At 42.7% G+C, this 27760-nt stretch overlaps 1 protein-coding gene across 4 annotated transcripts in view; it reads right to left on the bottom strand.

The window, feature by feature from the left end:
• Nucleotides 1-7055: 7055 nt before the first annotated feature.
• The window catches only part of NFATC1 (nuclear factor of activated T cells 1), a 113129-nt gene continuing 92424 nt past the window's right edge, over nt 7056-27760 (bottom strand). For all 4 annotated transcript variants that reach the window (XM_086743141.1, XM_086743139.1, XM_086743137.1 and 1 more), the window contains one exon: nt 7056-9600. In XM_086743141.1, coding sequence (XP_086599267.1) covers nt 9598-9600 — 3 coding nt within the window. In that variant the 3' untranslated portion in view covers nt 7056-9597. The remainder of the gene's footprint in view (nt 9601-27760) is intronic.

Below are 27760 nucleotides of genomic sequence, written 5' to 3' on the forward strand. Positions count from 1 at the left end.
CTAGCTCTTTTACTAATTGAAAAAATAGTTTTGTGGGCAAAAAATATCCCACAGGAGCTAAACATTTGGCATTATGATACAAAATTTTATAGAAGAAAACAAAAATTGGAAAATTCCCATCAGCTCAAAATAGTACTGATACTATCTCCAGTGGCAACTTGTATCGTAAGACAGAATATGGCAATGCTGGGATGTGTGGTTTCACTTATTAAAGAGCACTAACTGAAGTAATTTGAGTGATGTCAAGTGGATACTCAGAGTTGAAAACCACTGCTCTTTTCCCATCCTGATGTGAAAGGTCAGTGCTGAGGAACGGCATCCAGCAGGCACGATTTCTGTGCATGCGCCTGGACCTCTAACACTACTACACTCAGTAAGCTATAAAGAAACTGGAACCTCAAAAAGCCCTCCAAGGCAACATTGTGCTGTGACTGCCATCCTGGCAGGTCTGGTTTCAACGCCCACAGCACCTAGGACCCCCTGAAGCATGAACCTTCCTCTGCTCTTCATGGTTGCCTGAGGGTGGCTGGACCCTCAGCAGCTCACCAGGATGCGTGCGAAGCATGCGACGTGCTGACAGCACAGCCAGGGAACTAGGGAAGCTGTTGACGTGGTGCCTTGCCAAAGTATGTCTGCGTGCCAAGCTACAGGCAGTTGCAGTGGGAGAAGATGGGAGGAGAGAGGAACCCCAGGCACTGACTGGGTTTATCTTCCAGCTGAGTATCAGGCCAGATTAACTGCATGTGTGACCACAGAGGCTTAAACTCATTCTTCGTCATGGTTATGAAGCACGGCTGTGAAGCATGAAAAATCCTAGAAACAAAGATATTTAGAGCCTCCATGTAGCACAGTCCAGTGCTGTGTCGTGCGACTCACTGGGTTTAGTAAACGAGAGGCTTTATGTGCGGTCACCCCTTCCAAGCACATTAAGGAAAGACCAAAGAGATTAAAATCTTGATTTCTTGGATAAAAAAATCCCAAGGGGTTTTGACCAAGTACCATGCTAGTTGCCAGGACCACACGGGTTCTGTGGCAGCTCAGTGGCACTTGGCAATGTGTCCATGGGAGCCAGCGGCAGGAGAGGGCCCCTGTGCTGGGAGGCAAACTTAGGTACCCTTCTGCTCTTCTGAGAAGTGCTGTCAAACTTGGGACACCCGACCGAGGTGGCCACAAGAATCCGGATAAAGCATTAGCGTGTAAAACCACAAACCCCAGACACATTAAGCTGATAAAGATCTGCCCAGAAAGAAAAGGCCTTCTTGTGTTTTCCATCACCCAGCAGAGCCGGCGGGAGCAAAACCCTGCAAGACCATGCTGTAATCTGCATGGGGACTGAAGTGCGTCAGCAGCCGGCGTATGGTGTGTTTGTTATCCTACACTTCACAAGACTGACTGCGGGGAAAGGAAATGTTGGGGCTTTAGGTCAACCACTGGGCTAGTAGGTAGCAGTGATAAGTGATGGGCCGTCGCTGCGCTTGACCGCTGCTTTAGCGCTCAGATAGCATACTTGAGTCACCAGAAATGTGCATGCTCCAGCCACAAAAATGTTTGAGGGACACATTGTGTTATTTAAGAAGTTATTTAACATTACTACTCAATCAAACACTCTGTTTAACTCTTTAGGCCTATAAAGCCTATATAGGCCATGTACATGTGAACCACAACAGTAGCAATCATTTTCCATTATTATTTTTAGCAAAAAGTTTTACTTATTTTTTGGTACACTCATGTATTTTAGAAGGAGTTGGGTAGACCAATTTTTTTTTTTACTGGAGCTAAGCTTTTATTATGGTCTTTACTACGTGGCGACCTGCTAATGTGGTGGTTCATAGCCCTCTTGGTCACTGTCAGCCATACCAAGGGGTTGATCTGCCAAAGGCACAATCCCTTCCAACAAAATGGAATCACTGCAAGGGAGGCATTGCCAGAGGTCTCCAGTGCCTGCTACCTTAAATCGAAGCAAGATGATCCTTGCTATTGAATGATCACATGGATGTTCAAGTGATCATCTGCAATAAAGGTGGCCCTTGGTGTGGGCCACCTACTTCAGCGTTGTGGTTCAGTGGGCAGGTAGTGCTGTGAGGCAAGCAGAACTCGGCTCCTGTCCAGTTCCTCCGACGCACACCCACGTCCTCGTGTTCTACGGGTTAAACCCTGAAACTATTGACTTTCTAAATTGAGAGAGAGAGTTTTCTGATCTTGTTTTCCACTCTTGAAATCAACTTTCTAAAGCGTCGATGGCAAAGTGCACTGCAGGGAAAACCGAACCAGAAACTCCTACACCCTGCATCTTCATGTAGATGCTCAGGTCATCATTTGCATGGCTGAGGTTAGTGGGAGTCATGTGAGCGGCTGCACGAGAGCACCCTGAAAGCACTCAGTACCTCGTGGTCCCAGGGACACTTCCCCATTGAAAGGGCCATTTTGCTCCTGAAGACAAGGAGGGCAGGGAAACAGTGCTGGAGTTCCCCTCCCCAGCTTCTCTGCCCAGACCACACTGTTCAGTTGGAAAGTTAAAGAGAAAAGAAGATGAGTTTTCATACACCCACCCATGCAAACTCATCCTGGGAGTCAGGCAGAGTTCGCTCCCTCCCACGCACTGCCACTGCTGTGCAGCCTTGGCCCTGCAGCCCTTTCAACCCTGTCCCTTGCATGGTGATGGATGAGAACCCACCATAAACACACTTCAATCACTCTGACTGGCACCTACCTGACTGGCACCTACCAGAAGGAGAGTGATAGGCATGAGTGAGAGCATGTCCCAGGGGCACACTGGCACAAGGTTTGTTTCCGCAGGTGCACTGAATTGTGGCTGTTCTCAGCCCACACCCAGCCAGGCCCACACTCAGTCCTGGCTGGGGCAGTGTGGCCAGGGCCTATTGGGATGTGCTGTGGTGGGTCTTCCCTCCCTGCCTGGCCCACGACATTGCTGAGAGGGAAAGGCCCATGACTCTTGCTGCTTTGTTGTCAATCAGATTAGTGCCATGGTGATTCTGCTCCTCCTCCCTCTGCCTCTCCTGCTCTTCACCCTCCAACATACTTTTTTTTTTTTTGCAATACCATTACCACTGCTAAATTATGGCATTGCCGAGGGCTTGTCACAAGGCATGGTGGGGGATGGAGCCTTGTCGAGGGCAGAGCAGGACAGTTGCTGTGGGTCAGAGCAAGAGGCTTGGCGCCCTTTCCCCAGCACTGCCCATCAGGCAATGGGAGTGGGGAGCACTTGGCTGGTGAGGTCCTTCACAAGATCCCTTGAGTGAAAGCCCCTTTATCACCCACAACGAACTCTGTCCCCTCTACACGTCTCAGTCTCTTGTTGCGGGGTCCTTTGCAAGGAGCTTGCGCTGGATGGGAGTCATCCTGGTGTGCCAGCGGGGCAGACGGGGTTAAAAACCACAGGAGTGGCTGCCTGCACCCAGGAGTGACTCATTCAGTATGCCAAAAGGTGTGTGCTCAATTTAGTGTCATCATCTGACTAGGGCCAATCTGTTTTATAGGGTGAAATATTCAAGAAGCTTACAGTATAAAAATAACAGAAATAAGAGATTGCCAGGAGGATGAGAGCAGTGGGCTGGATCAGCTCGGCCCAGGCAGGAGCCCTGGAAGGGGGCCAGGGAGGCAGGAAAGATCCATGAGGAGTTTCCTGCAAAGAAACCATTCAAGAAATTGGGCAGAGACAGTACACATGTGACGCCTGTGCGGCTCTGCTTGGGTGGAGGGGGAGCCATCGTCTGGGAAAGCAGCCCAGCCTGGAGATTTGGAGGGGGTTGAAGGGGAAAGAAGGTGCAGTTTGGATCAACCTGACCCAAAATAATATGTGGTTTGTATTTTCTAAGCAGAAAATTAAAAACACAAAAAAGTAAGTAGAGTAAAAGATTTCATGTTGGAGGAAATGTCATTTTTCCTATTAAAAACCAAAACAAACCAGACCAGAAAAACCCCAAATCTTGCAGTTAAAAAATTCCTGCCAAGCACTGAAATATTTTCCGGTGAGGCCCAGAGGTCTCTGTTCTTCCCCACTATCATGAAATTCGTGTCATTGGAATGTCCCCTGGCTGGATGGGAACAATACTGAATTGAATTCTGGGACCCCCCACTATGGGTGTTCTTGGAGTTTTCACACCCCAGAATCAGGTTTGTAAATGTCACCAGTGGAGGACCTAAAACGGCATCTGAAAATGCAGAGTCTGTTCTCCTGGGACCTCCTGGCATGGCAGACAAACAAGCTCTCAGCCAGCGAGTCCCCACACCCCCGTTCCGACCAGTCTGAGGGTGAGGGATGGACCTGGAGCTGGCAGAAACTGCCATGCAGAAGTCAAGAGAGTGATGCCAGCAGAGGCAAATGGCCACACAATTTGGGTGCCAAGGGCTTGCTTACAAGCATCTTCAGCATCATGGGCATGTGGTGGCTCCAGCAGCACGTACAGGGCACCCTCCAGCCAGACAGGGGGAGTGATGGCAAAGGGAGATGCCTAAAACAGCCTCGTGCAGTGCACGACTGCCCGGCTGGGTGGCTGCTCCCACCAGAGCCGCTGCGGTCCAGTGCAGTCAAGTCAGTGAGCTGGCCATCGGGTGAGCCAAGTCAGTGAGCAAGCTCTGCCACCAACGCCCACTGTCAGTGTTTGCTCTGTTATTTTTGACCCAGAAGCCCTCCATCAGTGGTGCTGGAAACAGGCTGAGTACAGGAGCTGCGGGTGTAAAACTAATTCAGAAGAGGTGCTGGAAACTGATGCTGACGGCATTTTTGGAAACTGTTTCCCCAAACTGAAAAAAAAAAAAAGGGATTTCCTAAAGCAACTGAAAATGAATTTGCCACATCTGCAAAGAGTGGCTTGTGGGTTGCGTGTCCCTGAAAGCAGCTAAGGAAGCGCTACAGTCAGCAACTTTTCAGCTTAAATGACAAAAGCTAATGTGCCCATGGGCTATGGCAAGTGCCAGGTATACTACCAGTCACCTTAAATCCTGAAAACACAACCATCTGAATCGTTAAAGCTCCACAAGTTTGCACAGTCCAAAAATAGTCTCTTTGGCCAAAAAAAAGCTGGTTTTGGAATCAAGAATGACTTGTAATTAAAGCCAACAGTATGGGAATCTGTAACTGATCTGCTCTGAACAAATTATTTGGCTACCTGAAAAGGAGAGCATAAAAACTTTTTATTTTTTTGGAAAGAGGCTCACAGAAGAAAAACATTAACTTGCTGAGAAAGAGGAAACAATACGGGCAAATTAAAACAGGCAAACACTTGACCTCTGTATTGGGCAAGATGGAGAAGATGGGACTCACTTTAGTTTGATGAACAGTCCAATCACTTCTTATGACATAAAATTAGACCATTTGTTTAAAAATGAGCTACAGAAACCAAGAAGATCTTATGCCATTGACCTTAACACTCCTCCGTAATATACTTGATGAGAGGGATTTTGTTTTATTTTTACTGAGACAAATTCAATAGATTTACAATGATGAATGCAATAAAATTACACACATGGTGAAGGAAAGCTTAGCTTCAAGGCAGTACAGCTCTGTCCAAGAAACTTAACTCCTTGAAATTTGCCATTTTCAGCTGGAAAGGAAAATCTCGAAGGCATAACTCCAGGAAGGCTATTTAGTCAAACAGTACCAGATGGATGTGTGGGATTCACCTTCTGCTTTGGATATGAATGAAAGTAGTCAGCTAGGAGTTTGCTAAAGGCTATTTTTGCCTAAAGGAGTCTGGTCAAGATGCGGTTAATGTAGACGTGCTTGGGTCTGCTGTGCTTTGAGGAGAGGATGTGTAGAAATGAGAGGGAAAGGAAGCTCTGAGGAAGCCAGGTAGCACAATGACCAAAGTATGTTGCGTGAATGAATTCAGTTTGTGACCAGACATTTTGCTTTGGTACAAAATGATGCCACAGTCTCCGGGAGACACGGGGAACTTGTGACTGAGTTTTCAGTAGTTTCCTTTTTCCAGGAACCTCACCAACAATATGGCTCACACTGTCCACATGAGGAATAAAAATCACTATTTCCACCCTCCAGACAGGGAAGCAGAGAAAGAGCATTTTGACTGACCTCTAAAGAGCTGGGCTGTATCTGGGTTTTAATGGGCTTGGAGCATCTGCCTCTCCTTAAATTGTCAGCAATTTAGTAGCAGCCCCAGGGAAGCCAGGTGTGACAGTGAGCAGGGTGTGTCACCTCTGTTCACAGGAAGACAAACCCAAGGCAGAGAAAATCTTCATTCAACAAAGGCTTAAATGCATATTTGTGTCTCCTTCTTGACAAAGTTTTGAGAAGTGTTTAAATGCTTACCGAAATCAGGACCACTGTGGTAGGCATGCTGTTGTGCTTATATACTTCACAATTTGCATTTGGTCTAGAAAAATCAAGGAAACTCAGGTTTTTCCAGCATTTTTGTATGATTTGGCCCATCAGGTACATACAAATGTTCCACCTGATGAGGTGACTAGAAACCCAGACCTGTGCTCAGCCCAGCTTTGACTAAGCTGACACCCTCCTGTTGCCCCTTTTCCTTTTGGGCAGAGCACACAGTGGGGGTATTCAGGGAGTAGGATCCCATCATACAGATCAGATCCCTCACACAGATTTCTCACACACAAGCAGTTCATGACAAGCCATCTCTGTGGGCAGCTTTCCCCTTGTAGGGCTACGAAAGCCTCCAGTCTAACAAAAATGTCTCTTGTATCTACCACACTGAAGACCGCAGATCCAAAGCCTACCCTTAGCAATCCATGCACTTTAGAAATAGTTCCAGGGAGAGCAGAAGAAACTGTTGTCCAAGCAATATATACAGATGCAAGTACTTTGTTGCATGCTTAATGAGGTAGTTTGTTTCACCACTTAAAATTCATCCACAGGGCTCTTTTCAATAGTCAGAATCACCCCTGGCAAAAGTCTTCTTGAACATATCTATAAGGACTATGCTTTAAGTTCAGAGTGTTGTAACTTTTTGGTTTTGCTTTGTTTTCAAAAAGGGTTGATGAAAACCATTTTCATAAACTGACAGCAACAACCATAACACACATACAAAAACAAGATACCAGTCTCATACGGGAAATATTTCTGCTTTTGTTTTTATTTTATGAATACATATACAGGAGATGCATAATCTTCCATTATCCAGGCTTAAAAGTAACAGGCTGGTTGGGTTTTTTTTTTTTTTTCCAAAATAGTTTAAAGAGGAAAATAAAAATAAGGATGAAGGAGGTGCAACCTATCCAAGCCATACAGATGAAAACCTTGCTAAAATTACTGCTGAGATGTGAACACGTGGCAGGTGTGTCTGCGTGTGTGTGTATTGTCCTGTACTGTAACAGCTTCACCGAAGGTATTTATGTATATTAATAAAAAAATGCTTTGGCATCACCAGAGATTCCTCCATGCACACTTTGTTGACATTTCTGAAATACTGAGAGAATAAAATCTGATAAGTATATCATATATAATTTTCTCTCCTTGGCAGCAATGCCTTTAATGCAGGGGGGAAATGCAGAAGAGTCTGTGACAAAAGACTTTACTTCCATACTAAGATGGTTATATTAGCAGAATGCAAACAGCTTCAAACAGAAGAGACGGAGATATATATTTATATATATGGATATGATGTAAAAATGCTTATCTTATATGAGAAGGGAAGATTTGTCAAGGTAACATAAAATGAACCACTCTAAGACTAGCTTCCAGCAAAACATTTTGCTTTATTGGATCTATTTTCTAGCTACAAGTCAAGCTGACATCTGTCGAGCTTTTTAACTTTTCATATGGCAGTCTATAAGAAATGTTTCATGCAACGTCTACAATGCTAAATACAGGGTAAATAACTGGGGTTAAACAGGTGAGGAATAACAGACTATTATAAGGACCGATAACAGCGTATTATGTACACATAGCCATATTATATTCTCATGTCTTCACAGTAATGTGCAAATGTGACAAATATGGCTTTCATTTTTTTTCTAAAGAAAGTAAGACATAATTATACAGAATAATGTTTTAAAACGCTTAGGAGGATTTCGCCTTTTTGCAAAACCCGTTCGATCTTCATTGCATTGGGGTTAAGGAGCCACCTCACACAGAGGTGTAGTTCAGGTGTATTTCCAGAAGGGGGCACGGATTCCTAAGGCACAATATTAATGTTAAACATTTTTAATTTAAATCATGCTATTTTAGGTTTAATTTTTTTTTGGTTATATGAAATAATAGGTTGTTGCTAGTTATATAATAAGCGGTTGATTGTAAAAAATACAATGTTAAAGGCTACACTACATGCCTACCTGTAGCTCCAGAAACATTAGCTAATCTGAAAACACACTATACAGCGCTGCATATTCAACCTTTGCGTTTTTTTGGTAATATTCTTTTCCATACACGTAGCAGAGAGTTATAAGGCTTCTGCGGAATAATAACATTATAACTGAACAAATATTTTACACTCTTCCGTAATGGTATTTACAGTTACTATAACTCATATTTTGTCATTTGGTAAATAACATGTATCTTGTATGCATCCTTCTTGCCTATCTAAAGTGCTTGCTTAACTGCATGAGGAAAGAAAATGCATACCTGCTTTAGGTGCAACAAACCCTCAAAAGAAGTAGCTGAAATATTTGTTACGGATCTGAAATGCATTCTCAGAAATTGAAATTATTGCTAAATTCAGTGCCCTCACTAGGCAATCATCTATATTATTTGTCATATATAAATATATGCATATATACTAGTATGTATGTACATGCATACACATTCATCTATCATGTAAAAGATAGATTTCAATTTTTTGTCCATCAACCTTGTTTTGTGCTATTCAACTCACTTGTGCTATGACTGAAGCCAGATTAAAATTAAAATCTTAACATGCTACTACTAACAACCCTATGATTCATTAGCACATAATAAAGACAATATGCAAAAGAAAGCTGAGATGATGACAAATCAGGAGGCTTTTGAAATGCACTGAGAGTAAGGCAACAGGCTGTACATTACAGCAGAGGAAAAGCTGAAGAAATTCTGGAATTCATAAACGTATCCTACTGGAGCAGGGACTGCTCTCCCTACTTTGCTGCAGAGTCCTATGCTTCTTTCCAATATCACTCTCCAGAATGCAAGCTCTATGGTTTCTGCACCTACCAACACTTCTAATGGTAGCAAATTCAAAGCTTATTAAAAATGCCCTGATGCCACAACCTGGTAAAATAAGGCACTTCCAGGGCTGTATTCCAGCGATGCCATGCCAAAAGGATCAGCACTGGGAAGAAGCACTCAGGTTTTGCTGAGTTTCCTAGTTTTGTCCCATAAAATGCGCCATCTCGGAGCGTACTCCCTCCTCTTTCTTTTGAGATGATTTTCTTTCAAGAAGCTGTTTCATCAGTTGAAGTTGAGGAGCTACTTCTTTGTAAGCAAGAGGTAAATCTTCAGTTCCTGACATTCAGTAAGGTGGAAGATCAGAGTGGTACCATGCAACGTCTTCAGTTCATTTGGTATATCTCTACTCCAGCTGACATGCCAGCTAAATCGAAAGTGTGTGTGGATTTCATACTAGGCCCGTACTGAAAGCTATGAATGGACATTGGTACTGGAAAGGTCATTCCTTATAATTTCATTTACTGCAAAAAAGAAGACAAGAGAAAAGGAATCGATTAGCATTAGCAGCAGGCCAATCTCTTCAGTATAGCTTCAGTACAGCTCTGAACAGTAGGCGTAACATCACGAGATAGCTTGTACAGGCTGATCACAGTGCAAAACAGCAGGATTAACCAAGGTTATTAACATGCTAAATACCATGTAAAACCACGCATCACAACAACAGCAGCAATCCGGATCCTTGATTGTATCAAACATATTTAGCATTTCAAATCAGTTACAGATAAAACATTTCATTTGCTCTAGAATCAGCTCGAAAATGTAAAGCAAAGAGAACCACAGGAAATCTTAGAATAATCTACCCCTTCCATAAAAAGAGCCGTTTGGAAAGTATATTGGCCATGGTAGGTACTGAGGGCAAAAAGCTGCCAGCCACTGAACCTGGGTACGTGCAACTGCAATGCCTAGATAGAATACGATTTCACGTGCTGATTTTTTCCACTGTAGGATGATATTAGGAAAAAAAAAAAAAAAAGGAAGAGAAGAGAACTGCTGTGTGCTTGCCCATTCCCTGGAGCTGGTAACACATGTAAATATGTATACCCTCCTTTCGTGGCAACCAACACATGTGGACACACAGTCTTCGCTCCTATCCACACAGGCAGACGGGAGGCATGAGCAAGTTAAAACCCTTGGCAAGAGTCAGAGGAAAGAACAAACAAGGTCCACTATCTCAGCATCAGCCAGTCAGACTGCATCTCCACTGATAAAATGTTGTTTTCTTTATTCACGAGTCTTCTTTCATTCTTTTCCCCCTCCCCTGCAGATCATCAAGCAATACAGTTTCCCACACTCCAATTATGTCCGTTTATCAGTTTGTGATTTTTGGCAGATGGACAGGAAATGACTGAACATGGCAAAGGCCATCTACAGTGGACTACACAACATCCCTTTTATTTCCACCCCACCTCCCTGCAGCAACTGCCATCACCTGATTTACATGAAGATAGACAAAATGCCATCAGTAGGGCTATCATCGCTGCTGAGTTTCCCTCACATTGCTGGGAGTGGGAAACACATGCCCACGTCACGGAAGCACCACGTAAAAGCCTGTGCTTTCCTCTCCTCACAGGCTGCTGTTCACAGCCATCCAGATAACTTCACGTGTTTACTGGAAAAGACCAAGCCTGTCTAAAACCAACTTCCTGAAGCAATTAGTTGGGAGCGGTTTTTTTTGTGGTTTTTTTTTTTTTTTTTTTTTCTGCAGACCTATTGCCCATTTAGTAATTGCAGCACATGAATCAGTCAGGATTTGTGTCACAGGTCCCAGCCACTGAAACCACTTCTACCAATGGTTATGCACATCATACTTCAGAAAAGAAATATCGGTTCTATTTGTAACTACCTACTTAGGGCAGTAAGCTAAGAGCAGTATGGAAATGAGATGTGAAGACAAAGCAGTTCTTTCTCTTGAGAGTGCTGGGAAGTTCATCTTTAATGTTACCAAACAGCGGAAACAAATTCAAGCAGCAAGCCCTGCTCTGTGGCAAAGACTGCCCTGCATGCATCCAAACACAGTAAGGAATGCTACTCCATTTACATTCCACAAAACTCCGGACAGCTTTTGGGACTGAGTCTCTGCCTTGAATGCAAACAGTGCACCACTTCTGTGGAATGATTTTTACACGATGCTTTTGTAAAGATAGTTTCTTTGAGAAACTTCTCAAAGCAACATTGGGTATGCAGCAAAAACACAGTGATATGTTGGTGTCGAGCATGACAATGAAAACAAATCCTCGTAGGGTCAGACAGTGTCACAGTTCTGCTAACTTCCCCTCAAAGTTTCTGTTACCTCAGATAAAATTAAGATACTACTCAAGGCAATCCTCTGTCTCTGTACAGTTAGTTAGTGCTTAGGAACATTAAACAATGAATCTTCACTGTGCTTCTGTAAAGTGTGAACATGAGTATCACCAGTATTTCACAGACAGGGACAGGGAGGTGGAAAAGCAAAGGAGCTCCCCATCTCAGCCAGGATTAGCACTCAGGCATCTCAAATCTCAGATTAGTGCTGTAGCACAAGCTGAGGTACTCTTGCTTGATTCATTCAGTAAAACTTTCAGAAGTAACACCCCCCAGCCTGCTAGACTATGCTTTCCCCTATTAAAGCATTTAGTAAAAGTATTTTGGAAGCAACTTGATGACCTGAGGGTCTAAGAGCAAAGGTCCATCTCCAAAATCAGCTTAGGCACTCAGAGGGTGCCCTTTCCAGCCATGCTAGGTACCCTCAGCTGAATCCTTTGTCACTCAAGTGCTGTAGGACACATGAAATGATGTGACTTCTCCTTTCACCTGGGAGATCATCTGCCTTGGCTCAGCCCATGACACCACCACGGTCCTCTGGTCACACTCTCTACAGCTCTCAGCAGCCAAACCAAAATGTACCCAGCTGACATCACTCGTAATTTTGTTATCGACAAAAGGATACAGATTAGACCTTTGGCTTTAGTGCTTATTTTTATTATATGTTCCTTTCTTAATAGCCAACTTCTGCTACCTTGATGAACAGCAACCAAGTCTGGTGTTCTCCTGTAACAACATCTGACAATTGTTCAACAACAGTCACTAGACAATGTTAGCATGGACTCGGGAGACAGCTGAACCTCAACCAAACTGCACCCACTGCTACCAGGTCTCACAATCAAACAGGGTCAAAAACACCAAGAGGACATTTAACATCTCTCTCATCCATGGTAGCCTACAGACAGCGCAGCTCAGACACAGGTCTCTCACTGTTGCTTGCTCCCCTTTACCCACCGCAGTGTTGAAAATGTAAAAATTCCCAGTAACGCAGTGGAAAAAACCTACAGAGAGGGACAAGGGTGCTCACAGAAGGCCCAGGTGGGGCAATACATGATCTGGCAAAGCAGCCGATCTTGTGGAGGCAGACGGCGAGCAGAGAGCACTAAACACGAGAGCTGAAAGGGGAAGTGTGCTGAGAGTGGGCTTTCCCGTGCTGCCCGCCGAGGCACCTGAGGCTGGAAGGAAAACCCTCCGGCAGGTGGGAACAGGGGGGAAACCAGGTGGCAAGTGCATGTGAAGCTCACAGAGTGACACTTGCTGGGTTTGGCTAGAAGGATGCTCCCCGCCACCTCCAGCTATGTGGTCTAGTACTGCCATGAAGACACTCCTCTCTCCCTCCAGGTCTGAGAAACAGATGTTGAGGGAAAACTTGTTGGGGGGAAAATGCAGTTTTGGGTGAGTTAAAATGACAGGAAAATAGGGATTACATTACTCAAATAGTTTCAAATGTCTTTAGCATCAACATTTTTTATTTCAAATTTCTGGAAAATTTGCTTCCTTTAATACTCAAAAACATATTAATGTTTTTGTTGCATGTTAGGAAGTGTTTTATTTTGGATTAAATTGAATGTTTTGGAATGCTTTGTTTGACCTCAAATTGATTTTTTTTTTCTGTTGGCAAGAAATCATCAAGTATTTTTGTTGTAGGTTGATCCAAGATTGTCCCTCCCAACAGCAAATAAAAAATTCTGTTACTGAAGGACATCTCTGTTGAAGCATCCTATACGTTCGTGCACACCATTGTCTCATCTACCAAAACAACCAGCAGCCAATTCTTTGGGAAGGAGCATAGGAACCAGGCACACCTCCAGTGATGCTTTCTCTAGTACACCTTTACTCTGCTGGAGGGCTTTGTGAGCAAAAGGTGGTCTGCATCCTTGTTTCTAGTGAACTTTGATGAACTTTATTCCATTAAGTTCTCTAAAAACCTTCTGAACCTCTTTTGGCCTTCACAGTTTCCTCCAGCAACAGGTTCCACAGTTTAAGGATGTGCTGCTGGAAAAAGCACTATTTTTTTGTTTTAAATTTGTTCCTTGATAATTTCGTTCATGTGTTGTGTGAACGAGCTGATTGTTCCCTGTTCACCATCTCCTTTGCCATCGATAACGCTCCTTCCCCTTGATATCCTCAGGGCTCCACTTGGTTCCATAAAACTCTGCAGAACTCCCCAGAGAGGTAAGATATACTGCTCATGAAGGGAAAATAGTTGGTATTTTTCTTAGTTTCCACTTTTCTACTAAAATATTTATTATATACTTGAGGAGAGTGAGCTGGTTGCTGTCTTGAATGCTCGGGTTTTGGCTTATAAACCTGTTACTACAAGAGGATTGTGTGTGCTCCACAGAATAGCAGTATTCAGTGGAAGCAGTATTTTGGCCTGAGTTGGAGTTTCATTCCTAAAGCAAATGCTGGTCTTTGATTCCACTGCTGCTTGGATACGCATCCATTCATGTCTGTAGTACCATTCCAGAGGTAGTTGTGTTTTGAATGAGTGCAGTATTTTTCAAAGAAAGGTTGCAAAGGCTTTACACTCTTTTTTAAAACAACACGACCCGAGTACTCAAAAAGACCCATTTTATAGACAGGACAGATGAGACCCAAATAATTACCTTGCTTGCTGGAGGCTCTACATACAGCTGAGCAGCAGATCTGGAATAGCATACAAGATGTTTAATTTTCAGTATCTACATTAGCACAACACTTCCCTTGAAGCAACAGGTTGATCCCTATCAGATCAAACAGCTGAGTACAATGATTTACAGCACCTTTGTAATCAGATTTTTTTCACTGTTTTTCTGCTGGCTTTGGGGAGGGGGGCCACTGTCGCTTTTATAGCTAACACCTACAGTTCCCCACAATGCCTTCCCTCAACTGGTATTTTCCATTGTCATGTTCAGCTTTTCCACTGAAAGTCAAAAAATAATAGTGCTGAGAAATGCAGGTAACATGTGACCTCTCTACCTGTCAAGGCGTCTGAAAGAGGAACCTTTCCTTTGCTAAACAGCAGATGCCACGGTAGCAGGATGTGGTGAGCTGTTACACCACATTTTAGTTTAATAAGGAGTTTTTTCTTCTTGTATTTAATTTTGCTTTAAAATGCCCTTGCAATGGAAATTTTTGCTTTACTAATTAGCAAAATCAGTGTCTTACTGATGCAACAGTTTGGGTTCCTGCATGGAACAGGACAACCAGATATATCTGAACAAACGAGGGTTCCATATATAGATGTGAACTTACTTCATAGGAAATAGAATATTTTTAACATTTGGTGGCTGTACATGGATTCCATCAACTGGCAAAACTTTAAAATTCTGCAGATTTTTGCTTTCCTTGTATATGACTACTAATATGGAGAACATTGTGGCCTTTTGTTTAAATAAAATACCTGTACTTCTGAGATGAAGTTCTGCCTTCCAGCTCAGCTATTCATCCCACTCAGATCAAAGAAGTTACAAGGTCAGTCGTGCAGGGAGTGGGGAGAAGGCACCTGCAAGGGGTTTCCACAACTGGGGAGCTCTTTGAGGCTACAAATATGAGAGCTTGGAAGACTTCATACTCCTAAAGATGAAAGTTCCCAAGAGTCTGTAAAAATGGAAGGTGAGCTGAGAGCCATGGTCAAACCCACAGTTATGAAGAGCTGAGTCTACAGTTTTGGGAGGGAACGGTGGCACTTCAAAAACATATCTCATCTCTGTTTACTTTGTTAGTGGTAACATTAAGCTTCCAGTTTCTGGCCACGTTAAGCTGCTGTCTCTTCACATATTGCACACCGAAGGCTGTGGAAGTCAACAACCGTCTTTCCATTGACTTCAATCAATGAAGTGCCCCAGAAAGGCTTGTACAAGGAGACTGAGTAGTACAGCTGTGGGTTGTATTTACTGTTGTGCCCCTTTCCAACTGCACGCTTCTCTTTCACAAGCGAGCTTCCCAGCTGTCCACTCCACTCTTTCTTAAAGGGTGTGATAGAGTTGAAGGAAAAGGGCATTGACAGGTTTTGTGCAGAGCTGTGATTCACTGGACGTGTACGTGTCCCTGTTCCTGCATAAACAGTGATGGCATCAGCTCAGTTCCTTCAGGATGATTTTTGGTTTCCTTATCAACAGGAAGAGCCACATGGCATGTCCCAAGACACCTAGGCCACCTAGGCCTCATATCAAGCTTTTCTCCATGGCTTACTAACCAACCTTTCTCCTTTCTTGTTACTTCATGTCCACCTGTGACCGCTGGGGACCATCGTCTCTACCCTAGAGCAGAACCAAAGCAGGAGGTTCAGATGCCGTAATGCTCTCACCGAAAAGGAACAAAAGGAACCTGCTCTGACTGGTGCACGTCATGGAAAATACAAGTAATACCAGCTGCATCTTTCAAGCTACATGTGTGAAAAGCCTGTGTGAAATTAAGCCCGGATTCTGCTGTGTCTGGACAATAATGCTTCATCTTTCAGATGTTTGTATCTGCCCAAGCAATGCAATGCCATGTTTGGGTACCATGTTTGGACCATATTTGACAGCAGTGAAATTGCACAGGCAGGTGTCACATTTGAGCAATCTCCAGAAAAGAGCAGCAATCCTGAAAGAAAAACTGCCTCAGTTTGGCTCATCATTTTCACCTTCCAGCAGAATTCACTGCCTCAGGTCAAGCTTTATGTCGAAACAGCTATAGCGACGCTCAGGTGAAGGATATCTCCACATATCTCATTACACAGCGCAGACATCCCTCTAAATGCTCTGAATTTCCACTGTTGGCAACAGCTCACTGCTCACGAGCACTGTGGAGTGAGGACTGTGTTTTCCTCTTCACTGGGTACAGCTCTGACCACACTGTCACTATTCAGCATATGAACAGGGACAGGGAAATATAACTCTGGAATGAGTCTACAAATTTGACGCTGACACCACACTACGTGTAGTGATGCTTCGTAGTATGACGTTCATTTTGCTATCTATAATTACTGCCCTTGGATTTTTCCACCAGCGACGCCACATCTTGCTCCATCAGGCTCCTGTGCTCTCCCATGCCCTTCATTTCAGATGAAATGCCACACATCAGCATCACTGAAGAGGAATTTAAAGTTGCAAATGAATGCAGAGGAAGTAGACATACAGGAGGAAAAAATGTTTTCCCTTATGTCCATGTACAGATTTTATTTAAAGAGAAAAAAGGCTAAATATAGACACATATACAATGAGTAAAGAAATGAAGTATAAACTCCATCACATGAGTTTTATCAGGGTACCTATTTCTTCACTACTAATAAGCAGCACTCCTTTCTGACACATGAAAGCTGCAGCAAACAACACAGAATTATTACTTAAATCACTGAAAAAAGCAAGGCTGTCTTAGAGAAATTATTTTTTTCTAAGCTAGTAAGTATTGTCCTGTGAATAAGAAAAAAAAATCAGAAAATAGTGACACAAATTCCTGAGGTACCAGCCTGTAATGCGAAACTATAGATCACATTAAAGCTTACTGAATTAAAACCCAAACAAAACAAGTCTTGTGAAGCAATGGAAAATATAACTTCACACGTTCCATAAAGAAGTCAGATCTTGTATTACCTCAGGTGTCCTGGATGTGTTTAAACCTTAAACTTATTTTTATCTGTTTAATCATAATAAGCCACCACCACAGGGCATGCTATTTTTGGAGACAGCGAATAGGACAGTGGAGCAAGTGAGTGACAACGAGTAGCAGGTTTTAATAAAACATGATCCTCCCATACAAACGTCAGCTTGGCACGGTGGATGGTATTGTTGTGTACGACAGCCACTGACACCGAGTCATTTTCCTACCTGCTCTACTCACTGCCTTATTTAGCTCCACAACTCCAAATAACACAGAATCTCCCACAGCGGCTGTGCTGTGGAGGGCTAATGGGAAAGGTTCCTCTCTGTGGTGCGATGACAACACCGTGTGGCATTAATTTAACTGGGGCTCTTGACTAGGTGCCCAGACTAAATGAGTCCCATCCTATCGCACTAGAACTCCTGGGTTTGGATTTTTTTGTCATCCTTCCCATATGCAACCCCAGGAATACCCGGCGTCTCTTGCTCTGCAAACACTTAGGGATGAATTCCCCGGCTGCTGGGAATTAGCGCAGGAATCAGCAGAGCTGCAGTGATTCCCAACACACTGGCGTCTGAACCTTAGCTTGTTTTTACTTTAAATCTGAGGATGTTTATGCTCAAACGACTAAAGAATCAGAGAGTCAACAGGAAATTTTCAGTAGCCCTCAGTGAGGCCAGCCTTGCCTGGAGCAGCCAGGGTTTGGGCTACACAGAGGCTGCAGGATCTGCCCCGGTATGATGCAAGACACGTTTGACACATGCATACACACATGTGTGAGGGTAGGACTGGGCAACAGACAAATAAACCACATTTTAACCAAAATTATGTGTTTACGTTCCTAAGAGCATTTGTAAGGGAAACAAAACAGACATATTTTACGTTTTGCACAAAATTTCCACATGACAGAAGAACTACGCAAATGCTACCTAAGGCAGCCAAAACCCAAGCTCGGTACTGCTGGAAGCTCTGTGGGTACCACTCAGGAAGGAATAAGGAAGAGCACACACCACTTTGCTAGAGACGACAGAAAGTTGACCCCGCCATATGAAATACAGTCATAGGAACTGATCCTGGCTATCAGCGTTACTTTCCAGTTTAGTGCCCAACAGCAAAACAGTGCTGTCAGACCCCAGCATTCAAAACTCATGAATCATGCCCTGAAGCACGACAAGAGTGGATTCAAAATCGAAACAAATTTAAAGCAGTTCTGCATTTGCCTGTTTTTTAGCCTCCAGACGTCTCTGGCAGTGTTTATTAAACCCTGAATGGAACAAAAATGAAACTTCCCTTTTTCCTTTTTACTCTCATATTTCTGATGCGATCCCATGAAGCTTGCTGTACCTCACAACTGGCAGTCAACCACGGCATGGGCAACTTGAGACACGAGGCTCTCAAAGCATCCCATGGTTAGAAGAGCAAGATTAAAGCCCACCAGCAACTTTTGCCAGCAGCTGGCAACAGCCTTTTGGACCTCAAATGGTAATCCTGTATCAGGCCCAGTCTTTCCACACAACACAAGAAGGAGTTTCTCCACATGCTGGAAAAGTGACAGATTAGCTTTAGGGAAAAAAAAAAATAAATTCTGAGGGTACAGGAGGAAGCAAGAAAGGATCCATAATCTCTATGAATTACTGATTTCAGAGTTAAAAAAAAAGCCAAATAAGACTGAATTTCTCTATCGATTATACAATTATTAATCTTTTTAGAAGCTTTTCCAACATTGCACATAATGAGCAATTCATCAAAGCGTATTAGGTGCCATAGAAGTTGCATTCAATATAAAGGGGTCATTAAGTTTCTTGTAATTGCACATTACTGAAGCTTTTGTTAGTTCTAAATCAAATCAACGGGATGTGCACGTGTGCTCTTTAATTGACTTTATGTAATAACAGTGTGGCCCCTAGTGATCATCTGGAATCCTCCAAAATGAGCCACCTTGGGCTGCTGTTCATAAAAAAACCAGCTCATGTGCAGCTGGGCATATCAAATAAAGCAAAGAAATAAGGAATGGAAGAGAGAGAGAAGCACCTTGGGTCACATGGGAGTATTTGCTGAGAACCCTTTTCTTTCCATGGCAGAGAACAGTCAAGAGACTCAGCTCTTCATTCATTCAACCAGCCTCAAAGTCTGATGGACTTCAGTAGGAGTAACACTGGGCATCAACTCTAAAAGTGTTAAAATAGGGTCTATCTGACCTTTTTCTCAGCAAGGAGGGTTTTTTTGTTTTTTAAATGGACCCTACTTGCCCTATTATCATCACCATCATCAACATCTCTTTCCTTTATAGCCCTTTTCATCAGCAAACCTCAAATAGGGGGCTAAACAGAATAGATCAATGCTATTATTCACCTCATCTAGAAAAAGGGGACTGAAGCAGGGACAACACTAGGATGCTGCTGCATGTACAATACACAATGTGCCTATGTGCTGTTTTGGGAGGTGACCACTGTTGGGCCACATTCCCACCTAGGCTGTGGCTAAGGCTAAGCTTTGTTTGCTAACTTCTAATTCACCGGGTTTTTGCTCAGGTAGATAAAATTATGGCCATGAGATGACTCAGTGAGTGGCCACACATCGATGGAAAAGAAAGGCTGAGTAGGACTAATAAAAGTTTTAACGGTTTGCGAAGATAAAATAAATCCACCTATGAGCCTGCTGCGTGCTAGGCTGGGAAAGGTCACGCTAGCTGCGGGGAAAATCCTTAGGTGATGGAACATGGCTGCTTATCTTTAGCAGTGGGCACAGAAACAGGGCTGGCTCTGGCAATCTGCACTGGTGGCTGCAAGCAGCCTGCAGAAAAAAAAATGATGCAGGCAAATCGTCATGCAATAAATTTGCTTGTGGCATGATGACCTGGCCACCACCATAATGCGAGCTGTATGTAATGCCACAGGATTTTATTTTAACCACTGCAGCGTCTCTTGCTGAAGAACACCGCAATTCAAAGAGGAATCCACATCCTCTCCATCATGGCTCCTTGGAGAAGAGCACTGGCAGTAGTTAATGATACTCTTGTGTTGGTTTTGCACCTGACTAACTACACCAGGTAAAGACCTTTTCATGATGAAGCTCCCATCCAGTTTGGTCCAAAGGCCTATTTAGTGCAGACATACTGGAGACTTATCAACGCAAGGTGGGCCATGGTGGGGAAGCCACCAGCTGGGTGTTATTAGGTGCTCTCCCCAGCACAGAAGATGCAGCTGTGAAAACCACTACATCCAGACAGTTGCTGGACTCCAGTACTTCTCGGATGCTAAACCAACCTATAGCAAGCATGTCAAATTAGAGCAGCTGGAAGAATACTCTTATTTGTACATGGTCCCAGTGTGACAGAGCTGCAAACACGACAAAATGTCTTTTCCTCTTTTCCCCTCTCCCACATGCTATATTAAGCTGCAGAATGGCTCCTTAGGCTGGACTGACAGAGCAATGTCAACAGAAAAAACACCACAGACACCTGCAAAAATTCAGTAAGAATCACAGTCGGGCTCCAAAGGAAGAAGAAACCTTCCCCCTTGCAGCTCAATGCAGCTCAGTACTTGACCGTGCTCAAGCTCAGTGCTCTCCACTAGAGAGGAAATTTATTCTGCCCCAAGAACGAAGCATGGCAAACCTCTGGCTAGCACTAGAGAACTAGGAAAAAGGCACTTGAGAAACACAAAAATACAACACTCATCTCTCAAGCACACTTAAGGACCTGAAATTTTTATTCAAAATGTTTGCATTACACTTTCCAAGCACCCACTTGCAATGTGCAACAGACTTCTTTTCTGCCTCTTTTTGAGCACTTGGACTTCAAACCCCTCACTTCTCAATAGCTGAGAAATGACAGGGTGCTTCCACAGCCCGGGCTGTGATCTGACAGCACATCCAAACTCCAGTAGGAATTTGGCCTGCACTTTGAGAGGTGCTCCAGGCAACAAAATGAGTGCAAGAACTTTAACCGTATTTCAAGAACAGCTTTGGAAAATTTGTTAATGCTACAACAAAGAAAACTGGCTGCTTACGTGAGATTCAGTCAGGTCAAGTCAGCCAATCCAGATCAGGGGGTGAACGCACAGAGCCTAACACAGCAGCTTTGGAAAATCCACACAACTACACATTGCTCAGAGGGACAGGTGGTTCCCTGCTCCCCACGGAGTTCAGCCAGAACATGCAGACCCCAGGTTCTAGCTGTGGGCATGCAGATGTGCAACATCTGGCTCAATCTTCAGACACATCCTTGTGCGTCTTGTGGAGTAACCCAGCAAGGGTCAGCTCTTGCTGAAGACCCTGGGAACGCAACGCTTTTCAGGCTGGGGCCTTAGGGACATAAAGGACATTTCACTGATGCGATGAAAGGAAAAACATTAAGTGCAACAAAGGTTTTGGTGAAAGATGGCACAAGCTGATTGTTGTTTGCTCCACGCAACGGCCTTTCTCGTGCACCACACCTTTTGTTAAACACAGTTACATGAAACAAATTATTATCTCCAGTAGCTTCCGTCTACACACATTTCTGAAATACTTTCATTCCAAACTGTTTTGAGAGGAAATATTACAAAGAATGGAAATCTGGCAATTAATCGGATGGAAACCTCTGTTTCCATTTTAACAGAATAGGAAAAAAAAAAAGAGAATTACAAAAAGAATACTCAACATTAACTGCTAAGTAGGGAGATGAAAGATAAGCAGAGGCCAGCGACTGGGAGCACTCATGCGCTGCATGCATTTACCTGCACTTGGACATGGTTCTGAAGGGTGGATCAGACTTGTATTTGCCGTTCTCGTTCAAAACCACATAAACACCTAGTTAGGAACTGGGTTCTGACAGATGAAAATTCTATTTTCTTAAAAACTCGCAAAATAAATACCTTGATTTTTTTTCAAAGTATGGACGAAAGGCTCTTCTAGTCAAGACACAGAGCAAATATTTACAGGTGCTGGGGAGACACCATTTCCTCCCTTTAGGCTTCAACCTAGTGTCTGCCACATAATTTTATCCATTCAATGATTTTTTTTTCCAGACATCTGCCAAGAGGAAATAACTTTGCTGTATTGGGAGTCTGGGAATCCTAGAAAACAATCTTAAATCCATAAAATAATTGAAGTGCAGTTTTACTGAGCTGTTCAGTTCGATTCTGATTTTTATTACAATGTCAACAAGAGTTTAATTTGTTTTAAAGTTTAGGTTCTTAAATCTGAGTGATATACGGTAGTTTACAGCTTGCTGGCAACAGCTACTGTGGAAAAAAAAATGGAAAGTGCATATAAAGGCGGTTCTAAGTTTGACATTGTGAAAGCAGGGAGCAGCGCCAAGAGCAGCAAACAGCATGGCTTTCCCAATCCTGGCTGGCTTTAAGGACTGCTTGCTATTGACATCAGTCGCTATGGGATACATTTCCCTGCTCTAACAAATCTCATCTGGAGCCTGTAATTAAAAAAGAAATGTCTCAAAGTGTAATTTCTTTCCCTAAAACATTTACAGATGTTAACTAGATTGCTAATGGTGTGAGATGTCTGTGGGCGGACATCTTCCTCCTTATCTGCTGTGTCAAAGAGGAAGATTCCTTTATTAAAACCAGTTCTAAAGGTGGTATCTTTTCCATGTATGTCTTTGTGTATGGGGGTGGTGGTGTCTTTTTTTCTAAACCGCTTGCCGAACTGAAAGGGTCGGAGGTGTTTTTCTTTACCGTTTCTTCTTTTTTTTCTTTTCTTTTAGAAGTCATCTCCAGAGTCAGCCTGATTTAAAAGGTATTCAAAGTGGCTAAAACCGGCTTTGCTTAGCAGCTTAAGAAGTATCCTGTCTGAGATGTATAATAATAATAATAATAATAATAATAATAATAATAATAATAATAATAATAATAGTGATGTAAGTTCCTTGCTCTAGTGACTTTCCACCAGTGCCTTTGGCTGGCTCTTTTTGCTAAGTGCTGCTAAAAGCATTTATGGGAGCTCGCTGGAGGACGGGATAAGCTGATCTGCTTTAGGTGCACACTGGACGCGAGAAGGGAGAGCGTTAAAAAAGGGATTAGCTTTTAGAAACTCACATCCCTGGGGAGGCAAGAGGGGGTTTTCTCAGCAGGCAAGGGAGGGTGCCGGCCCCAGCTCTACCATGCCGAACACTGCTCCCAGCTACGAGCTCCATGGCTCACACGGCTGTGTCGAGCATCTCCCGGGTACCCCACAGGAGGGGATGGCTGAAATTCTCCTTCCTGACACACGCAGCCCAGACACAGTTGTCTCCTTGGTCTCCTTGGGCCTTTCCGCTCACCAACACCCCCCTCTCCCTTTTTTTTTTTTTTTTTTCAGTCGGCTTTGATTGGAGCCAGAGCCTGGCGTAAATCAGAAGAATTTGTAGATTTTTCTGAGCGCTGTGAGCTCTCGCTGTTTTCCGGTACCTACTTCCTGCCATATCTAAAATAACAGCAGCTGCAGAGGCCTGATAGAGAAGAGTTCCAGGGGACAAATTCTCACAAATGAGGTGGGAAAGAAAAAAAAAAAAAAAAAAAGACAGTTATTAGGGAGCCGATAACACACAGCGCCAGCATCAGATTCACTGTTGGAGCTGATAGCACCGTAGGCTGTGGATGTTGTTGTCAGAAGAAAAAAAATCCTGTAAAATGGCCATGGGAATTATAAGTCTCCATGTTCACTGGGATAACAGAGGTAGCTTTGCAGCACTTGTCCTATTGTATGGAGTATCATGCCTCGATTAGCTAATGTCTCCCAGGGCCAGATAAGCAAGGATGAATGTTCTGCCCCAGAAGGTTTCACGCTTTCTCTTTGTCATGGCTATCTATGGAGAGCTGCAACAGAAAGCTCTGCACACATAAAGAAGGCTCCCTGCTTCAGAGAAAAACATTACAGAAAATGGAAAATTGTTGAAATTATCCCATTTTCCATGGAGAAGGCATGGTGCAGTGTTGTTGTTGTCTCGTTACAGACCACAAGAAAGAGTACAGCAACTCAAGAGACCTCCAAAATGGCACAAAGGGACCTTCCATACCTGCACAACTGCTCCAGGAGAGAAATCTGTCTTTCCTATTGGCATTAAGGGGGACAGAAGCAGGCACGGCACATCACTGACTCAAAATATATTTATCTACTATTCTATGTGCAAGAACAAAGGCCTCCTTGAGATCCCTTTGGCCTAGGCCTTGTGATCAACACAAACATTGCTTTAAATATCAGCACACCCAAACATCCATAGTGAGGGTTCTTAAAACCCTGCAAGTCAGTTACACTACACATACAAGACAGACAGTATTTCAGATTATTGTATGTGCCGTTCACCTTTACATGCTAATGTAATATAATCTTTTACAGTTACTTTGGGAACTATAACTTGTGTCTGCATCAACTTTCGGGCCCTTAAATTTTCACCCAGTATTAGATATTTTCAAGCATTATTTTTTTTTTTAACATAGGACTTTTTAAAAGAGCATTAAGTGATAGGTTCCCGTGACTGTAAGTTGGAGCCTGATCCAAAAAGCACAGAAGACGACAGGAGAATTCCTATTCACTTCAGTGGGCTTTCCATCAAGTCCTTATTAAACACAAGCAGGTATGTAAAGGTGGTCTACAAATGCACAAGGCACAGGTCTGATGGCCTGCCAGGAAACAATCAGTCACTGTATCATAAACTACAGTGACTGATTATCAAAAACACCCCTGTTTTGCTCATTATTCCCTAAAGATTATTTGAAATGCTTTGATGTTCATATGTAAAAAAGGCAAGTAGATCTTAACTTAGCCTGAATTTTGAAGCATACACAACTTCCTGATGTTAGCTGATTTACTTCTGATTCCTACCACTCTAAGAGGACAACCCCATTTCCGTGTTTACTTCAGTGTGTTGTCTGTAATGCGTATTCATGTGGGTACGGTTTGATCCTAGAGCCCTACCCGCTTTCTAGGGAATAGCGGAAAATCATACACAGAGTTTTAGTAACATGTCATTTTTCTCTTCTAGATTCTAAACCATTTCTCTAGGCCTAAAAATCCTCACTTTGTTTCAGTACACAGCTCAGCTGCCAATTTTTAATTGCTAAAACAAGATGATGTTAAGCTACTTGGTTCTTTCTCCCCATTCCCAGAAGAGGCTCCTTAAAACATAAACCATCTTTAGTTCATGTTCAGGTAATAACAAGTAGAATTACACAAAATGGCCAAGTTTAGACAGACTAGACAGTATTCTAGCCTAAACTAATAAAACCTAAACTAGTTAAAATAATTTTTTTTTTTGCAAAAAAACCCACCTTTGACAATAGAAAGAAAGTGGATTTGTATTTCTGCAAAAGTAGAAGTAGTTAGAATATAAGAGATATTGCCTAATCCTGTTTTAAGCATTGTTATGGCTGTGCTGTATTACATATGCTTATAGAGTAGGACATTTATGGTAAACTGGTTAAGGAATTTGGGAGTAGGATTAATGAACTTTCCTTTCACACTAGACCAGATCAGATCACAGAAGGAGATCAATCTGTCATGATTCTCAGCTTTTGTTCAAGAAAGGCGAGCACAGTGAAGGTCAGAGACAGACCAAAGAGCAGCACTGCAATTATTTACTGACATGAGACTGGAAAGAATATCACATAGCTACATGGAGCACAACTTGGACTTTAGACACATAGGAAAGAATGGTTCATTTTATGCCACTAATCATAGCCAAGGATTAAGATATTTTGGAAAAGCCCTATTATTTCTCATTCGGCAAAGCAGGATTTCATTACTGGTAAATCATGAAATTTATGAAGTCCATTCACACAAATTAATTTCCTTTCCTGATTTCCATTGGCATGTGAGATACAGATACATGATATAAATAAAAGCCTGTAAAGGAAAAGAAAAAGATACACAGAAATGTTTGCTGGTACTTAAAAGTGGGGTAATCCCAAGTAAGGACGTAGCTAGAAGAATCATGCCTGCAGCTAGTATATTCATTCTTAAATAGAAGGCTTAAATAGAAGACTTAGGCTCTGAACAGTGCAGCTGCACTACACCTAGATGGACCTATTCGGACTTACTCTAGTTGTCTCTATCAGGAATAACCAAAGGTAAGTTCTCCCACTCTAAGATTTTCATTTTACAGCAGCAATGTAAAATCTAGATGTCTTCCATATTATGAGAAATATTCTTCCTTAGACATGCTAAAGAAACATTCTTGCAATCATTTTAGTGTGTCAAGGTGTGGGGTTTTCCCCCTGCAGCCGTGCTTCCCCTCAATGAAAGCATTTCATACAAAATTTAAATCTGTCTTCAGACAACTTTCTCAACATGGACATTTTTCATAAAACAGGCACAGGGAGGTGGTAGCTCTCATCGCTCAGGGGACCATGCAGAAGAGAAAGCATGATACAGCCTTGTTTGGTGTCACAAGATTCTGCCAGCTCCTCCCTGAAACAAGGCCTTAACTGACAGCAGAGAAATTACGTTGGTTGTTGCAGAAATCTAGATTTCATCATCATGGAAACTATAAATATAGCCCCTGAAACATCAGGTAGATGGCTGGCTGATCTCTAGCTGGCTGATCAAACATTTTCAGGGTTGTAACTCACATGATCAGACACAGGCAGTCTTGTCTCCTACCCCTTCCTGACTAAAATAAAAAAGACCATAAGTTTACTTCAAATTTCAAAAGCAGAGGTGGTGTTTTTTCTTTCTGGATATTCACCTAACAACCAAAGAAATGGTCCACGCATTTGTAGATTACTTGGAAGGAAATCTGGCATCTCTATCAAAAGTCTTCAAAAGTTGACTTTTCATACTTTCCTCTGTGCTGAGTGCTTGAATCAAAAATATTCTTCATAATAATAAAGTCTGCCCCACTGTTAGCTAATGGTATAGTTATACAAGGGTAGGTTCTGTTCCAGCAAACCAGTTCATTGGGGCAGAAGGTGCAGCTTGCGTACAGCAGCCAGAAGGGCAGAGACTCTGGTACTAGATCTTAACAATCAACAAAAAACTGAATCATACAGAAATATTTGTGTTTTGTTGCTTCTCTGGTTTAAGATGGTGATATTCCCCATCACAAAATTCAGCAGAAGGGAAGGGTTTAGAGAAGAGTTTTCCCTTTTAGGCGAGTAGATGATTTTTTTTTTTTATAAAGTATCCAAGTGATTTTGGTCTGGAAACACTTACAAATTTTTGATGAGACACCATTCAGACCAGGTGCTTTTCCCAAGTTAATATTAAATATAGCTTTGGAAACTTCAGCAGATGTTCTAATTTTTTCTAGTTCAAATTTTTTTTTGCTACTACTCTGCCTTTACTTAAATAGCTGGCTCTAATTGATGCTTTAATACAGTGATTCATAATGTGTTGTGAATCTTCTGTTAATTTACTTGTGACTCTTATTATTTCCCCTGATTTAACACATCCTGTTTTAGAACATCCATGGAAGTCAATGGAAAAATTTTTCATGGCATTTGGATCATGTCCTAAATGTAATTTGAATGCCATCTTTCGAAAGTTGCAAAGCAAGGGGATTTCCTGTTTTATTCTTCAGTCATATAACCTTGAATAGGAGCTTTTACAAATCTTCCTCTGCCTTGTCAAAGGCTGATCACTTCTACTCCTTCTAGCAGGACTTTTTTCTGGGTAATCTCTAACTGGGGAAGTGCCAATGGATAATATTTTCTGATTTTTCTCATTTTTATTGAATGCCCTGTTACACTGCAGGAGAAGCTGTAAAACTGGTATGAAAATTTCTCACTAAGTTCAAGTGAAATGACTGTATTTACTCAAAGAGCACTTCCCAACCCCTTC

Source organism: Chlamydotis macqueenii, chromosome 2 (genome assembly GCF_036417535.1).
Source record: "Chlamydotis macqueenii isolate bChlMac1 chromosome 2, bChlMac1.mat, whole genome shotgun sequence".
Lineage (NCBI taxonomy): Eukaryota > Metazoa > Chordata > Aves > Otidiformes > Otididae > Chlamydotis > Chlamydotis macqueenii.